The 12,669-nt window shown below is 38.6% G+C and overlaps 1 protein-coding gene across 11 annotated transcripts in view; it reads left to right on the top strand.

The window, feature by feature from the left end:
• The window catches only part of TCF7 (transcription factor 7), a 126,144-nt gene extending 118,962 nt beyond the window's left edge, over positions 1 to 7,182 (top strand). For 4 of the 11 annotated variants that reach the window (XM_072629945.1, XM_072629947.1, XM_072629949.1 and 1 more), the window contains one exon: positions 6,887 to 7,182. In XM_072629945.1, coding sequence (XP_072486046.1) covers positions 6,887 to 6,939 — 53 coding nt within the window. In that variant the 3' untranslated portion in view covers positions 6,940 to 7,182. Of the gene's footprint in view, positions 1 to 883 lie in introns of all 11 variants that reach the window. The other 7 variants (XM_072629954.1, XM_072629940.1, XM_072629941.1 and 4 more) reach the window with 3 other exon arrangements.
• Positions 7,183 to 12,669: the final 5,487 nt, after the last annotated feature.

Genomic DNA, 12,669 nt, shown 5'->3' with positions numbered 1-12,669 from the left:
GTAGGGCCCTGAATAGTAGACTTATGAAGATACGGACAGTTTGGAGCCACTGAATAGTTTTAAGAATAATATGGTCAGACTTGAGCATTTTAGAAAAGTACTTTAACAATGATGTGGAGGAAACTGGTTGGAAAAACCTAGGGAAATGGTTAGGAGATATTATAACTCTCTCAGTGAAATCAGGTAAGAGTCTGAATGACAGTGGTAACAGCAGCTTAAGTGGGAAGGGCTAGATACAGATGCCAGAGGGAAAAAATCAAGCTTCGGTGACTACCAAGAAGTCATAGAAATTCCTAACACTTTGTAGCAGAGTAAGTGGGAAAATATTGGGGTTACTGAAAGGAACAAAAAGTTAGGAGGAAGGATGGGGTAAAGAAAACAAGTTGGCTTTGGGATATTGAGAGAAAAAGAAAAATCAAATCCTTTACCACTGCTGCAATATTAGCACATTCGTAGTTAAGATTTGAGTATGTCCCTGTTATAAACACTCTCCTTAAAACCACTCTTAAAGTCACTCTTTCCCCAATAACCTGAGTGAGACAGGCAAAGTCCAACTTTTAGAGTTATGGCCTCCTAAAGAAGAGCATACCCTTGAATCTATTTTCTTAATGAGATGCATAAAAACTGAGTTGGGAAGGGGAAGATTATGGAGTTTGTAGCCCAGTCAGGCTGCCATTTAATGGGAAGGGCAGCACATTAACTTGCTAATAAAGAATTACAAGCTTTCGCTTTCCTCAATAGCTTCTCAGCAGGAGAGAAGAAAGGGACCAGGGATCTAGTTCCTGCAGGGTTTTGCCCTGCTGCAGTGACAACACACCTGTTCGAGGTATTTGACTGTCAATTCAACCCTCTGCTTACAGATAACTCTCTTCACTATTCTTAGGAGGAAAAAGAAATGCATTCGGTACTTACAAGGAGAAGGAGAAGGACGCTGCACCAGCCCAGTTTCTTCAGATGGCAGTGCTATAGACTCCCCTCCGTCCCCTCTGGATTCCCTCCAATACATTCGCCCTGCTTTTACCCCAGACCAGCTCACCAGTCCCACTGATTTCACCCAAAGGCCACCAAGCTGCCCCTTCTCCCTCTCTCTCCATCTCAAGCCTACTCCTCACGGGGCTGGACTCCCAGCAAGGTGATCCTCAGCCCTCGGCTCCCCAGCAGCCTTTTCAATGAACAGTCTGAACAGTCAGCAGCATACGAGCATCATGGCAACAGGAACATAAAGGTCCACCCTCTTCCATTAGGCATATGTCAAAGGCATAAGGACACTTTGCTTTCTCCACAGGTGGTCAAGAACCAGTCAGACAATCAAACAAAACTGGCCTGGGGCCTCATTCAATTTTCCCACAGTGGCCCATCCCTTATACAACAAAGTGACACACAAACTGCCTAAGCTGTGGAGCCCTTGCAGTCAAGCTGTTCAAGAGAGTGGTCAGACTAATTTCAAAATGTCATCTCATATGCCAACCCTTTATGTCCAGAGTGGATTTCAACAAAGAGTAGTAGAAGTCACACACCGGACTTGGATTCAGAACACTTAAGCTCTAGTCCCAGCTCCTACTACTACCTAATGAGCTACTTATAGCAGGCTCAGGCAAACTACTGTCTGAATCTCAAGTTGCCTCGTTTTTATATAAAATGGGAATAACACCTGTTCTATAAATATAATAGAGACAAAAAAGTACTATAAAAGTGCTATAAAATATAAAGCAGTACTAATTAGCCAAATGCCCACAACTTCTTGATTTCTCACTGTTAAGTATTAGGAGGTTACATGCCTGCTTCTGATTCTTTTGCTTTAAGCCACTGCTGAGCCTGCCCCACCAGCCATGCCTCTCCCTCCTATGTATAACACCTGGAAAGAGGAAAAGACCAATCAGGGACCTCAAAGTTGCATATCCAAGAGCTACGTGCTAACTCTGCCCAGTGACTAGCTATGGAAGACAGACTCTTCTTCACAGAAATGATGAAGAAAAACTTCTTATTCAAAGGACAGGAAAACACTGTTTACAGATAACCAACTGTTTTAGCTTGGCCAACAGCCCTGTGTAAACTCAAGAGGAAACATTTATTGCTGGGGTTGCAATAAATTCCATACAGAGGGAAGCCACCAAGTGGTTCTGCAGGAGGGTAGGGAAGTCTGGCCACTTCATTCAAGGACAGAGTTTGCCTTAACTGCTCAAAAACATTTAATAGAAACCTGAGTTTCCTCAGAAACATGTCCTAATGACAATGAAGAACAACGCAGTGCTCCCAGTGCCAACTGACAGCTAAGATGCAGAAAGCCAGTCTGGGGGTTATCAGCAGCAATTCTTGATCAAATCACTTTTTAAAAAAATTTCTATACATTCCCAGGTCTAGCTGTTTAAGACCACTTGTTAGAGGCTTGGCCATTACAGTTAAGTCTTAATTAAGGAGGAGTTTAGATATGGTATTTAAGACCCATAGATAAACCTCAAACCTCACTTAAACCTTTAGTTTCAACTTCCAATTCTGATTCAAACTTGTACTAATATCCTCTCAGCTAACAAAGACATCTTAAGGCTTTCCTCCTTCAGTGCTTCCTGGGTGTCTCCTGGGAGGTAAGGGTCTACTGTAGCTCTAAGAAGGATGACACCCAAATCAAAAATTCCCCGTTTGGTGTGATCTTTTCAGATGTATTGGTTTGGAGTGCTAATAAATCCACTAAAAGTCGAAAAAATACTAAGATAATCCACGCCCCTATGCAACAGGCTTACTACAGTAGTTATTATAATCAATTTCTGAGCCTGTTTAACCCTGAGCCTTGAAATTTTAACATTTTTTTTGCTTCCTTTCCAGAGTATACATAACCTGGTTTCAGAAGGAACAATTCCTAAGGGTAGTCTATTTTTTTCCATCTCTACCCAATTTCTTATATACTGAAAACAATGTATTATTTTTGCTATAGCATTGCAAGAAATTAAGAAAAAAATTATCTTTATAGTGTACAAAATATTTTTGTATTTTCTTAAGGCATCAACAAAGAATACAACTTTTTTATGTAAGAATAAAAATACTTTTTACTAGGTTTCTATATAAAAGTTTGAACCTTAGGAAGCTGTTTACACTGCGAGCACTACACTCATAGTTTGCTTATTTCCCTTTGTGCAGCTACTACACAGCTAAACCTTGATACTTGGGGCCTCCGCTAGTTTTTATTTTCTGTAAGGGTATACATATAAAAGTTCCTGGGGCTTTGCACAGAAAAATCGGTCCAAGGACGTAAGCCTTTTTATAAGTCAGAACACCAACTTTTCTAACCCCTCTTCCCCTGCCAGGAACTGCTCTCTTGTTGGAGTCAAGGCCATATTGACAAAGAGGGTTTCCTACCCCCCATGGGGGTCAAGTTTTACAGATCATTTCAATGTTTTTCTCTCTCCTGGGAGAGACTTACCTACTATGCTGGCTTGGATTCTCATCCAAAGGCCCTCAATTTCTCTCCCTTCAATCTGTTAATTCCTCCCTCCAACTGACAAATGACTTTTCAAACCAAACCTACTGATTGATTCTAAAGCACTGGAAAAAGACACCATAAGCAGACACCATTCCCCAGGTCACATACAACGAGCAAAGCAGGGAAAACAAAGGTCCACACAGTGGATTTTTTGCAAAGGGAATTAAGCAAGACCAGTCAGGATGCCTTGGAGACAGTGGCTGCATTTTGGGACTCAACAGGCAGTAGAGAATAATTTCCACTCTATTTTGATACAAACCCCCTAGGCTTTATGTGAACTAATAATACATGTGCTTGGTGTTAATGTAGACAGTATTTTTTTTTTCCTTTGGGGAAAATCATTTGATGGAAAATGAGATAAAATCATTTATAACATAGTACAATAATATCCAAAACAAAAAAATCTAAACCCTGTTTATTAGTTTCCCCAGATCCTTTTTTCAGAAGCTACTCAAAGTGTTATTTTATTACAAATTACTTTCGTATTTCATGTTCAATTAGTAGCCGAAATTTAATTCTGTTTCAATTATTGTAATATAGAAATTTTACTTCCAAAAACATGATAAAAGTAGAAGTCACTGCAAAACCATATCATTATACCAAATAAAAATCACTGTATGTAGCAGGGATAAATATTTAGCATTTGGAGCAATTGGTCCAACAGTTATCAGTCACTTATTGTAATTTTTTAAAAACTTCATTGGCTTTGTAACTTTTTTTGCTTTTATGTTTAGCTTTATAAATAAAGCAATCTATAAGAAAGCTGTCCATTGGGAATGGACCATTAGGGTGGGGGGGAGGAAGGCAGGGCCATTGGGAGATGGTAAAGGCAATGACTTCTGGACTGCACAACAGGAAATGCTGGCAAGTATGGCCATCCACAGATATCCAGTAAGTAGAGGCTGAGAATTTGGCAGTCAAAATCAGAACTTTAAAAATGAAATATATTCAAGACTATCTAAGTCTTGAATCTAAGCTAATCTATCTAAGCTACAGAAAGGTAATGTTAAGGCCATAGTAATTGATGAGATCACCAAAGGAAAGGAGTGCTGGGGAAAGAAAAGTTGAGGACAGGTACTTGGGAAACATAAACAGATAAGAGAATGGAAGAGAAACTAGCAAAAGAGAAAGAAGGAATAAGCTAGTGAGATTACTGTCATAGAAGCCCAAGGGCAAATATGCCACGGAAATGAAGGTAAAATGGTGACAATGCTAATATAATTTGAAAGGGACAGAGATCTAAGAAAAATACCATGGATCTGATGATTAAGTGACAATAACCTTAAAGCAGTTTCAGAGGAGTGAGGGGAGGAAAAGCCAGATTGCGAAGGGATCAATTGTACACAGAGGCAACTTAGCTTAGTCGTGATTGGTAGAAGAACAATTTTATGGCTGTTTGAGGGGTTGAAGTAAGGTCAAGCAAAGATTTGAGGACTAAGATACCTAAGCATTATCTACAGATAAAGAGGAAGGAATCAACAGTAAGAGAAGAGACTTGAAGATACAAGAGGGGGATGATCAATGGAGGGTGGGTTTGGAAGGTGGTAAAAAGAGACAAGATAAAAGCAAAGGCTCACGTGGCTTAGAAGAGATGATAGGTCACACATCACCTCCACTCTTAGCTACAAAGTATAATGGTACAGTGCAAAGCACACTTATTAGTAATCAGGAACCCTGGGTTCTAGTCCTAGCTGTGTCATTAACCAGCTTTACAGCTTGTTTTTGTTATTTAGTTGTTTGAGTAGTGTTCAGTTCTCTGTGACCCCAATTTGGGGTTTTCTTGGAACAGATACTGGAATGGTTTTGCCATTTCCTTTTCCAGCTCACTTTACAGAGGGCAAACTGAGGCAAACAGAGTTAAAAGTGATTTGCCCAGGGTTACACAGCTCGTAGGTGTCTAAATATGAATTTGAACTTAGAGAAATGCATCTTCCTGATTCCAAGCCCAGAGCTCTCTATCCACTGCACCAATCTAGCTGCTCCTTTACAACCTTAGGCAAGTCACTTTCTTTCTTTGGGCCTCACTTTACTGCTCAGTAAAATGAGAGAAGCTGGACTAAATAATCACTGATGTCCCTTTCTAGAAGCGTCTTGACTGATCTCAATTTAATTGCCCGACGTGATAGTTCATAATGCAGGTTTCAGATTAGAACCTACTTCTTGGAAGGACTTACTTCCTCCTCCAGTTATCATCGCTATGGATGCGATTCTCCTATTTATCCAGTTCTAAACTCTCTCTCCTAAGTGGCAGTTTTACATCACTAAACTGCCTCTTAAATATCTCCAAATGGATGTCAAATAGGCATCTCAAATTCAACACATCAGAATTCTTTTTGTCCAAACCTCCCCCTCTTCCAAGCTTCCCTATTATTGTTGAGGGCACCATAATCTTCCCAATCACTTAAGACTCACAACCTCCCATTTCCTCATCTCCTCTCACACACATCCCATACATCCAGCCTACTGCCAGGTCTTGCCCCTGCCATTATGTTTCTCACATCCTCCTCTCTCCACTCACACCCCCACTCAATCCAGGCCCTCATCATCTCACGCAGAGACAACAGCCAACATTCTTTCTTTTGCCCTCAAGTCTACTCTCTTAAACTTTCAGTGGTTCCATATTACCCCTCCCAGGATAAAATATTAAATCTGTTTAATTTTAAAAGCCTTTACCAACTTTCACTTACTCCATGATTTAGCAACACTGTCAAGTTGTTTCTCATACACAACACTCCACCTCCCAAGTCAATTTTCAGTGGTTGTCCCAATGCCTGCAAAGCTCTTGTGCTCCTCACCTCTGACTTCTGGCTTCCTTCAAGACTCAAACTCAAACCACACATTCTGCAGGCGGCCTTTGCCATCTTCCTTCTTCTCTCTCCCCTCCAGCACTTTCCGTCTGAGATTACTTTCTATTCAGACTGCAAATATTTTATATGCTGTCTCCTCTTCGAGGGCAGGAATGATGTTTTTAACCATATTTTTTGTATCTCCAGTGCTTAGCAGCACAGTGCCTAGGCATATAGTATAAACACTTAATAAATGCTTCTCGACTGAACTGGGGAGAGGTAGGTGCATTACAAAGAAGTAATGACTGAGAGATATGGATAGCAATAATAAGGAAGCTGAGGGTTCATAAATGATGGACATTAGGTTGGAAGCACTCATCTGGAGAGAAATTGGGGGTTTGAGGTATTCAAATTAATTCCAACTCAGCTGCTCTTGTGACACTTGCACAGTCTACTTATTTCTCTCCTAAAGAGAAGATGGATCTCTACCTAAAAGCCAAATTACTGAATCACCCCTTGAGTCTCATAGAATCCCTGTTTCATCTTGTGACAATAAAAGCCCCAGATTGTAACCCTCTGCCAATTATTGTGGCTCTCCTAAACCTTTACCTTCTTTTATTTTTAGCATTGGAGCCCAGAATTGGATATAGGTCCCCTGGAGAGGCTCTTCAGGATTGACAGGACTAAAAAGAAGTTGAGGGGATCTAGTTGGGAAAATGACCTTACAAGGCCCTCGTGAAGACAAGAATGAAAGAAGCAAATTCTAAAACAAGAGGGTAAAAGTAACAGCATTATTTCTAATGCACATCTGAAAAGAAAGTGTGTCACAGCAAGGGGATTTAATATGCACTGCACAGCAAAAGGCTAAAATGTAACTTTACCTTGTTTGCATCTGAATAAAGGAAAGCTTTGTGTGCTTAGGTTTCAGAAAATTCAATTCCTTTTGTTTAACAGGTGACAGCTATCAACTTACCCAAAGACTGGAACTGGAAACTTCACAAGCAGATCTTCCTATGAAATCACCACACTTCTCACCTGCCCAAGACTTTTCTTCCCTGAGGACCAACAGTGCTTCTCAGCTAACTGAAATCTTTTGGGATGAGGGCAGGAGCTAATCAGACACATCAAAGTCCAGTCCACTCATACTAATAGTAATGAGACTGGGTCTAGAACTTCAATCTTCTGGACACAAATCAGGCAGCCAGTTTAAAGATATAGCAGATAGCATCTTAGGCATATTTCATGGACCCAATAATCTAACATCATGCACGCCCCCCCATCTAACCCTATATAATAAAAGGGTATGTAGCACCATGAATTAAAGAGTCAGGATACCCGAGTTCTTATCCCAGTTCCATCAGTTAGTATATAGTGTAAAAAAAAAATACTAGACATCTCATGTAAACCAACAAAAAGAACTACAGGTATTTTCCCAAGAAATGTGAACTTTCTAGAAAATATAATTTGTGGCTCCTTTTGTGGCATTATAAAACTGCAAAACACTAAAACTTTAATTCAACCCAAAATTAAAATTATTTTTGTGTTACCAATGGAGGCAGTGTAGTATAATCACTAAACATGGAGCCAGAAGAAATGAGTTTGAAACCCAGCTTACTAATTAGTTACCTTTGTGACCAAATTGAGCAACATTACCTTCCCCTTCGCCTCAGTTTTCTGCTTTGTAAAATGATGGAAACTAGACTAAACAATATGTAAAATACCTTCTACCTCTAAATTCTATCTATATAGCTATACATTTAAGGCATGGTCTCAGCACTGGTAGAAGCAAAGTCCCAGGATTCAAAATTACAATAAGGACCCCAACTTCTTAGTTCAAGGAAGGTCATGTGATTATAAATCACTTCCCAATAAGCTGTGGCCAGCCAGAAAAAAATCAACAGAAACCTGCAGGAAAGGAAAACAAAACAGACATCATTATACTACCATTGTAAAAACCTGGGGTGGGGCTATCTGTGCTCAAGACAGTCTAATAGTCAGATAATCTAATCTGATACCTCTAGAAAAAAATGAAAAATAAGTAGTAAAAGTCCAAAGCAGGGAAGTTAAAATAATGCAAGACAGAGGAACAATCCCTATGAAGACAGACTACAAAAATGCACTGATTTTTGGCCTTTCCAGATACTGTTCATAGAAGTCTACAAAATCAGAAAAGAAAAAGAATTGGGAACACATCTCCTCAACAAATTTTAGGCACTAGAAAAGGGAAGAGGTGCCCAAAGCTTGAAAAATACGTAGTAGGCAGAGTAATCTATGGAATCCACGACCCTTAAAAAAATGAGAACATACTGAAAACACTTATGGTTTCAAACAATATATCTATAAATCCACAGATGACATTTAAGGGAAACTTCAATTTGGAAGAATCATGATAGACAATGACATCACCTCTCTCCCATACAATGCCATGTAGAACGTCCCCAGGTTTTATTTCCCACTTTTGTGCCTTTGCTCTGATCTTATTTCTGCTACACAAAATCCAAGTAGCTTTTTAAAGCCCTACAAGGACACCTTATAAGACCCAATCATACTTACTTTTCTTTGTACCTATCTTGTGATTTACCACACCTGGCCCTGTACTGAACAATTCAGCTCAAAAGACATCATTAAAGTACTATGATGTCCAAAGGCACTGTTATCAAGCTGTGAGGATTAAAAGACAAATTTTTTTAAAAATCTGCCCTCCAGGAGTCAAAAGGTATTTATTAAGTACTTACTTCATGCAACAAATTGAATATAAGATAATTTGAGGAGGGAGACAACACTAACCACAGGAATGAGACAAAATGACACCCAAGTTAATGCTTGAAGAAAGATAAAGGTATTATGAAAGGCATAAATGAGCATTCTAGGCACAGAATTCTCACGTACAGAGGTGGGAGATGGAAGGTCAATATGGGAAATAGCGAGTAGTTCAGCTTGACTGAAATGTAGATTGCATAAAGGGAAGTAATTTAAAATTAAATGTCAACTGTTTCATTTTTGTTTTCTCAGTGGCCTGCCTACAAACAGATGATGCTCAAAAAGTTGTTGAATTTTAATACCATTAAAATAAACACAGGTATGAAAAACTAATGAAAAGGAGGGTAGATGTAAGATGGAAGTTGATAACACAGTGGTGCTAATAACAGCTTCAAAAGTTGTTTGAAAGCAATTGCTTATACTAGTATAAACTATGTAAAACTGACTAGTCTTTAACTGTTTTAAGTGGTATCTATGTAGGGTAGGTGTAAAGGAAACCTCTCCTTAGCTTTCTATCTCTTCCCTCTCTTTCTCACTAACCTCAATATTAACTTAATCACACTAACTTGAAAATCTTAGTAATCTTTGACTCTTTTTCCACTGTACTCTCTGAGTTCTCATATATACTTCTCTTGTCTATATAACCTAGACCAGAACAATAGTTATCCGGGCCCCTTCCTTTCACCTACCATCCTCACTTGCCCTCCAGCTGATCCAAAATAATCTTCTTTCCCTGGTTTCCCATAGTAACTGCCCTATTTAATCTAGTCTTCCCATCCAGACTTTTTATCAGAGCTGATACCGCTAACATCTCCCCTTCCATTACTTTAGGCAGGCAAACATTTCCATAACAACTATACTCAGCCACCATGCTCACCTTTCAGTGGGACTAATCAGCCTCCTGTCTGATAAGTTATTACTTTCAACAAGGGCCAAAGGACTTTCCTTAATTTCCACCTGGAGAAGCAGAATGAAATTGTGATAATATAGGCAGGAATTTTAAATGCTAAGCTAGAGTTAGTAGTAAAATAGGGATGAGAGAATTAGACAAATTCTGAGATTTTCAGTTTAGTTAACACAGAAGGGAAGTCAACAGAAAAACTAATCTTCAAGAAGGATGGGAATAAAAAGGAAAAGAAGGAATCCATGAATTTTGAATATGCTGTTTTGGGTTATCAGGCTTCAAAACCAACAAGGTACAAGTGGTCAGCAGTCATGGAAATGTTTTTGGAGCACAAGGGATCACAAACAGAGTTTCAGATCTGAATTCTCTGCATAAAGGCAGGGGTTAGAATGGATCAGATTATAAAGAAGAGAAAGTCAAAGACAAAACTTTTGAGTAATGCATAGAGGGAAAGAAAAGTGAACATACTCAGAGTTTTTGGTACAAGAATGATGATCAGCAATTTTAGTTACACTGAAGAAAAATCAAGCACATAGAAAACAACCACTAACTCAGGGAAGATGATATGATACTAATCCAAAGTCAGAATGAAACTGATTTTGCTTTTATTTTCTTTGGCAAAAATGATATTTGTAGTAGGAAAAACAATTAGTAGAGAGCTGACAGTATGGCAATGTGAGAGATAAAGCACACCTGGCCCAGAAGAAAATATTATTAAACCATTCAGTAATGTTCTACGCTAGAAAGTACATGTCCACAGGACTGGAGATGAGCAAATCTCCCAGTTCACAAACTATGTTAAAAAAGTTCACTGACTCCAATTCCTGGAAAAATTCTAAAACACATTAAAGGGATTATTAGTGAACATACAGAAAAGGAAGCAATGATTACACACTGCTGGCACAGCTGCATCAAAAAAAAAAAATCATGAAAACTGAGATATTTTCTTTTTTCCAAATTCCATCAATTAAGCTCCCATATACAGCAGGTACTATGTTAAATGCTGAGGGCTGTATTATAAACAATCCCCACCAAAGAGCTCACATTCTAACAGGAGAGATAAAACATACATTTAAATATATACAGGATATATACAAAATAACTCAAAGAAGTTTTGTAAGGAAAGACAACAGCAATGACCTCTATATGCTCACTCTCCCACTTCTCTATTAAAAGTCTGAAGAAAAGGTAAAAACAGAGGCTTGTAGTAAGCTAAGAAAGATGATGGTGGCCTTTCTCCCAGATAAGGAACAGATATACTTCAAACAGATCCCATAACTGCTAAAATTTCATTATATGAGCTGACAGTTAAGTTTTGAAGGAAACCAAGTAGAGGTGAAGAAGGAGTGTTTAGCAGGTCAGTGCAAAAGCTGGGGGATGGACAGCAGTGTCAAGTTCAAGAAATAGCAACTAAGCCACTATGAATGAACTTACAGAGAATGTGGCTATAATATGGTTAAGGAGACTGGAAAGGTTATGTCTTACTTATTAGACATAGAAATCTGAATTACAACAGTGTATCTGAAATGTCTCCTGATAATTTTGAGAAACAAGATGGAGATCTGAGCCAAATAACAGTTATTAGAAATGGCTGAACATTCAACCCAAAGAGTCATTAATAACATTAAGGGTCAATGTTAAATTCGGAGGAGTTCTCTGGTAGAATGGCTCAAGGATCTGTTTATGCTTGGTCCTAACATTCTTATCAATAACTTGGATAAAAGTATAGATGGCATGCTCATGAAACCTGGAAATGACAAAAAACTGGGGAAAAATGACTAAAACTATGAACAACCAACCCAGGATAAAAAAAAGTCCATATAGGATTGAAAGATGAATCAAAATCTAGTAATGATAAATATAAAGTCCTACAGTTGTGAAGTTTTTTTTTTCAAAGGAGTCATGGGGTTGATAAGAGTACATATGAAAAAGACCTAGGCATTTTAATTTTAAATTAAGACTATGCATCGTAGGGTTAAGTAGAGATTGGTCAAAACTGCTTACTAAAATTCTTTCCAACAGAAGTCAATACAAATATTGATGTCACCAAGGAAAAGTACAAGGGTTGGGATGAAGAACTAAGCCACCAGTGGCTGAATCCATCATCAAAAAGTGAAGAAAAATGACTTATCATACGACTAAACCGTGAGCAACAAAAATCTCAATGAGTTGATATAATTTCATTATAGTTATCAAAGGAGGAGAGAGGCTGTTGAGTGACTGACTATAGCAAGGAGAGGATGGAAACATATGTTGCTTCTTCTTGGCATAGTGTGTCGCTTGAGATGTACATCTAAAGCCTGGGGAAAAGGAGGCAAGGTATGTGTTCTTTGAGAAAAAGCCTGGTATCAATTAACATGGAAATGAGAGAAACATGAGAAAAGAACAAAGATGGAGAAACTGTTAACAACACAGGGGCAAAGAGAGGATTCCAAAGAATACCAGGGAAGGGAGAAGCTGAAATAAATGTGAGGAGATAAAGGAAAATGACCTTTGAGGAGGAAGATTTTAGATACTGAAAAAAGAGGTTGCAATTTGTTAACTATTAGGCAGGGGGTGAAAGTAGTGCCCCCTATTTTGGCAGTCAGCATTAAAGTTGATATGAAAAAGACCTCTAGGTACTTACCCATTAAAATGTGAGAAGGGTAAAAAAATATATATATAGGCTTACAACTAGGAAAGTCATAAAGGTGGTGGCAGCCTTCTGTAGCTCTCATCTCCCAGATAAGGTATATTTATTACAG

This window comes from Notamacropus eugenii, chromosome 1 (assembly GCF_028372415.1).
Source record: "Notamacropus eugenii isolate mMacEug1 chromosome 1, mMacEug1.pri_v2, whole genome shotgun sequence".
Taxonomy (NCBI): domain Eukaryota; kingdom Metazoa; phylum Chordata; class Mammalia; order Diprotodontia; family Macropodidae; genus Notamacropus; species Notamacropus eugenii.
The sequence above is the reverse complement of the archived record's forward strand: the minus strand, read 5'-3'. Positions and strand labels throughout refer to the sequence as shown.